At 46.0% G+C, this 5850-nt stretch overlaps 1 protein-coding gene across 1 annotated transcript; it reads right to left on the bottom strand.

Moving 5' to 3' along the window:
• Positions 1 to 842: 842 nt before the first annotated feature.
• Positions 843 to 3169, bottom strand: LOC311130694 (leucine-rich repeat-containing protein 24-like; the record flags this gene model as incomplete). The annotated part of the gene is made up of 4 exons (XM_084163478.1): positions 843 to 1981; positions 2186 to 2354; positions 2559 to 2837; positions 3017 to 3169. 4 exons carry the CDS (start codon positions 3167 to 3169, stop codon positions 843 to 845), a joined length of 1740 nt encoding a protein of 579 aa, XP_084019604.1.
• Positions 3170 to 5850: the final 2681 nt, after the last annotated feature.

Genomic DNA, 5850 nt, shown 5'->3' with positions numbered 1-5850 from the left:
CAGTAAGCTAAATGCTATTGAAACACTTAATCATGAGAAAAACACACACATTGAATCACATTAGGTTTACCTTGTTTGGTCAACTAAAAAACATGTTGAGGTACAAGCGACAAAAACACTTTCATAAAGCTAAGCCCTAAAGTACTTTCATATATTTCAAAAAGTATTATTTTAAAGTTAAAGGAGATTACTGATTTATGGTACTGCCTGCAAATGTAATACATCTCCTTATCTTCAGTTCATGCTAGTATGCATATAGTCACCAACATAATGAAATGAACAGAACCTGAAGGAGAGAAAGCCTGTTTTACTGACTGTATACCGTTGTTTGATTGATGAAATCTTTGGAAGTAACATTATGCTTTAGGATGGAGGGATCCGGGTTGGTCAGCAGTATTCTGCCACAAAGTACTCCTTTCTTATAGACTTACGATGTACCTTCCTCTTCCATTTTTCAACCTCTCAGAGTCCAACCAGGTGAGCCTGTTTAGGCCCCTATCACAGTTTAGTTTATATAAACAGCAGAAGTGTCACAATAAGGGTCTCTCCACCACACATGACTCAGTCCACTGTAATGGTTTCTCCATACTTACTATAGTAGCTACAGTATATGTTCAAGCTCGACAAAGGACAGTGGGGGTTTTGGTTGAGGGAGGCATCAAACCTGCCATGTCTTTATATCTCGCTGCCGCTCAAGCTTGTCACTCTGGATCCAGAGCAATCAGGATTTATGATTTATCTGAACCCTCATTGTCACGTTTGATCTGCAGTCTGGAGGTTTGGTCACCAAGTGACATTAAGCACTCTGGGCTAGCTCATTGTGAACGTCATCCTGGGGGCCTTCAGCAGTGGATCTCATATGCAATTTGTGAGTCGAGGAACAAACCTGTGTGATTCAGAAATAAGCCCTCCGACTCGGCTGTCACCGGCTCTGCCTCCCCGCCCTCCCCTGCCATCCTTCTCATTGTCCGTATATCAGGCTCCATCTGGGGCTTTGTGGGAGACAGCGCCTCCTGCTGTTGGTACCCCAAGGTGGTGGTAGTGGCTGTGGTGGAAGGTGGGAGAACGGGTTTAGCCCGGTTCAGAACATACATCTCGTGCCCGCGCTCATCCCGATACTCCTCCAGCTGGGCAAAGGTTGTTGGTCCGTCCGAGTAATCATTGACATACAGGATGCTTTCCTCCTTGTCATCTGTGTCCTTCTGCCGCTGGCGGTGCCGGCTGTAGATCATGGCCACCAGGAGAAGGGCCGTGAGGGCCAGCAGGGAGATCCCTATGGCGATGGCAGTCTGAGTAGCAGCTCCCAGCGCACTGAAGGCCATGCTGCCAAGGGCGTACAGGGGCTCTCGACTCACGTCTGACGACGTCGGCCGATTGGAGCGCAGACGAGGCCAGGATGGCGCGTAGGAGGCAGGGGACCAACTGGAAAAGGACGAAGAGTTGATCACGAGATGAAAGGTCACACGGGCCACCCCTCCAGCGTTCCAGGCCTCGCACTCATACAGCCCGGCGTGAGCCACTGTCACGTTACTGAGGAACAGCATCCCACTGCCCGTGTCTGGATCGAAGCGCTCTCCATCCTCCTTCTGGAGTCTCACCCGTCCTGCACCTGGATGTGCTGCATCCTCAGCCCCCACGGTCCCTACACCACCCAGGTCCTGCACCAGCCCCCGGGGGGAGAGCTGCACCTTGCCCTGGGAAGCCTTCTTCCAGGTGACCTGCGGCCGGGGGTAACCAGATGCATGGCAGGAGACACGCAGGCTCTCCCCCAGGCGCACGGCCAGGCGGCGGGGTTCCAGCTGCACCAGAGGGGGGATGCACACCAGGCTGTTAAGAGGCACCTCCACCAGGCTGAGGTGGGAGAGGCGGGGCGGCTCAGAACACACAAGGCGCCGCTCGGCCGAGCTCAGCAGGCGCTGGCCCTCCTCATCGATCCAGCTGCGCAGCCAGTGCAGGGCACAGTCGCAACGCCACGGATTGTCTACAGTAGGAAGTTATCATTTGATGGGTGGGTGTGGCAAAGTCAACAAAGGGGGATGGAAAAGGATGCAACACAACATTGAGACAATTAAGACAAAACATTTGAAAGAGGTAATTCTATTTGAAGAACAAGGTCAATATATTTACTGTAGGCTTCTTTTTTGGTCCCACAGCCCTACCCCAAATCCTGTCCCTTGGCCCTCACCTGTGACACGCAGCACCTGCAGGCTGACGAGGGGCCGCAGGGTGGCAGGGCCGATGGTGTGCAGGTTATTCCGGCTGAGGTCAAGCAGGGCCAGAGAGGACAGACCAACTAGAGCTTGGTCTCCCAGCATCTCAATGTTATTCTGCTGCAGGTGAAGCTCTTGAAGACGCTATGGAAGCAGGGATTGTAATCATTATTAGTAATGAATAGTGATATAATGTAGAGGAAGTGGTTTACGTTGAAGCGTCGATTGTTATGGTGGTGGAACTCTAGACAATTATCAGGACAAACAGTCTGTTTACAAGGGAGAAGGGGAACAGTAGCATTGGTTTGGCAAAACATTAACTGAGTGACTGATAATATGGGGACTGACCTGTAGGCCTCTGAAGGTATAGTCCTGTAGGCGAGTGATGTCGTTTCCTGCCAGGTAGAGGATGCGGAGGTGCTCCAGGCCCCTGAACATGTCTGCTGTGACCAAGTGGATGCGGTTCCCATTGAGTGCCAGCTCCAGAAGCTGACCCTGGCTCTGGAAGGCCCCGGGCTCCAGGGCTGAGATACTGTTGTTCTGCAGATACAGGTAGTGCAGACGGCCCAGCTGGGAGAGGTCTGACAGACGGATCTGCCCGATAGCATTGTCCTGAAGGAAGATTGTCTAAATGGAATAGATGAGCATAAGTAACAATAAGCATAACTACATCTGTAAACTCTAAGGAGAGTAGGTACGTCTGAGTGAGTGTATGGATGATTCAAGCCTGGCTATATTGTGTGGTGGGTGGTACGTGTGCGTGGATCTGGGAAACAGACATATAGACATATTGGGTCATTGCTAACCTGTGCGGAAGGTGAGACATGTGAGGGGATGTCCCGGAGGCCCATAGAGCCACACTCCACAGTCAGGCTGTAGCAGCGACATCCCACTGGACAGCCAATGGATGGGAGAGCGTGGAGAGATAATATCAGGATAGCCAGAAGGGAGAAGGCCATCGCACCAATAGGACAGAGATCCTAGAAAGAGAGACAGACAGATTGAGGAAATTGGTTTAGAGAGGGCAGGCTAATAATAGGGCAGGCTAATAATATGATATGCCATTTAGCAGACGCTTTTATCCAAAGCGACTTACAGTCATGTGTGCATACATTTTTACATATGGGTGGTCCCGGGGATTGAACCCACTAACCTGGCGTTACTCTACGCCATACTCTACCAATTGAGCTACAGAGGCTAAACTGGTTAAAGTAACAAAGAAATATATAATTTTGTTGACAATATCAAAATCTGGTAATTTGTGTATGTCATTGCGAACTCAAAGGTGCCATTCTTGCGAACATGAGCAACCATTTAAATGTAAACAGTTTCTCCGGCTCAAAATGCATATCAGCCAATTAAAATAGTCTATTTACTTGCACGTGACAGAACGCAAAATTGTAGCTGGTCCAGTCAGATAAAATGGCACACGTTAGCCCTATGCTATGTGGTTACACTTACATTTAGCCTTACAATATTTTATAGGCTATGCATTATTATAATCATCCACTTTGACACATGCGTTTTGAATCGAGCATGAAGGACCGGCAGTAACAGTTTTTTCCTCAACGAAAAAGCTTGATGTGAGGGGGGCTCAAACCCATGGTTAAAGTGCACTATTGATTTCGAGTCGACCGCTTTAGCAGTGTGTGCCTCCTAAAAGCGATGTTGATAAGAGTAGCCTACATGACTGCTATTTGACAAATCCATAAGGCTCTTTGTTTTTTTACGATGTACGATAAACATATATGTTGTAAGGACCTTATTTATATTTTTTCCATAAAAGCACATGGATGTGTGTGAAACAGATAAACAAAAACATGGGATTTTGTCATATACACTACCAGTCAAAAGTTTGGACACATTCAAGGGTTTTTCTTTATTTTTACTATTTTACTATTTTCTACATTGTAGAATAATAGTGAAGACATCAAAACTAAGAAATAACACATATGGAATCATGTAGTAACCCAAAAAGTGTTAAACAAATCAAAATATATTTTTGATTTTTGATTCTTCAAAATAGCCAGCCTTTGCCTTGATAACAGCTTTGCACACTCTTGGCATTCTCTCAACTAGCTTCACCTGGAATGCTTTTCCAACAGTCTTGAAGGAGTTCCCACATATGCTGAGCACTTGTTGGCTGCTTTTCCTTCACTCTGCGGTCCGACTCATCCAAACCATCTCAATTGGGTTGAGGTCGGGTGATGCAGCGCTCCTTCTTGGTCAAATAGCCCTTACACAGCCTGGAGGTGTGTGGGGTCATTGTCCTGTTGAAAAACAAATGACAGTCCCACTAAGCCCAAACCAGATGGGATGGCGTATCACTGCAGAATGCTGTGGTAGCCATGCTGGTTAAGTGTGCCTTGAATTCTAAATAAATCACTGACAGTGTCACCAGCAAAGCACCCCCACACCATCACACCTCCTTCTCCATGCTTCACGGTGGGAACCACAAATGCGGAAATCATTCGTTCACTACTCTGCGTCTCACAAAGACATGGCGGTTGGAACCAAAAATCTCAAATTGGGACTCATGAGACCAAAGGACAGATTTCCACCGGTCTAATGTCCATTGCTCGTGTTCCTTGGCCCAAGCAAGTCTCTTCTTATTGGTGTCCTTTAGTAGTGGTTTCTTTGCAGCAATTCGACCATGAAGGCCTAATTCATGCAGTCTCCTCTGAACAGTTGATGTTGAGATGTGTCTGTTACTTGAACTCTGTGAAGCATTTATTTGGGCTGCAATCTGAGGTGCAGTTAACTCTAATGAACTTATCCTCTGCAGCAGAGGTAACTCTGGGTCTTCCTTTCCTGTGGCGGTCCTCATGAGAGACAGTTTCATCATAGCGCTTGATGGTTTTTGCGACTGCACTTGAAGAAACTTTCAAAGTTCTTGAAATTATCCGGATTGACTGACCTTCATGTCTCAAAGTAATTATGGACTGTCGTTTCTCTTTGCTTATTTGAGCTGTTCTTGCCATAATATGGACTTGGTCTTTTACCAAATAGGGCTATCTTCTGTATACCAGCCCTACCTTATCACAACACAACTGATGACTCAAACGCATTAAGAAGGAAATAAATTCCAAAAATTAACTTTTAACAAGGCACACCTGTTAATTGAAATGCATTACATGTGACTACCTCATGAAGCTGGTTGAGAGAATGCCAAGAGTGTGCAAAGCTGTCATCAAGGCAAGGGGTGGCTACTTTGAAGAATCTCAAATATAAAATATATTTTGATTTGTTTAACACTTTCTTGGTTACTACATGATTCCATGTGTGTTATTTCATAGTGTTGATGTCTTCACTATTATTCTACAATGTAGAAAATAGTAAAAATAAAGAAAAACCCTTGAATGAGTAGGTGTGTCCAAACTTTTGACTGGTACTGTATGTGAAAACTGAAAATGTTTTCTAACCTTAGTAGCAGTTAGTAGCCTAGTCAAGGATGCATCAATGCAATATTGGCACACAACATTTTGTTACAGACCAATGGAACAAAAGTAATCCTTGAATTTGTTGGTTTAAAGTATCCCTCTAGTGGCCAGGGTTTACCTATTTTAAGAAATACCATTGGTTGGTTGATATATAGTCTAAGATCTTTGATAGGCTGATGGAGAATTTGTTCCAGGATATA

The sequence above is a fragment of the Coregonus lavaretus genome (assembly GCF_964263955.1).
Source record: "Coregonus lavaretus genome assembly, chromosome: 6".
NCBI lineage: Eukaryota > Metazoa > Chordata > Actinopteri > Salmoniformes > Salmonidae > Coregonus > Coregonus lavaretus.
The sequence above is the reverse complement of the archived record's forward strand: the minus strand, read 5'-3'. Positions and strand labels throughout refer to the sequence as shown.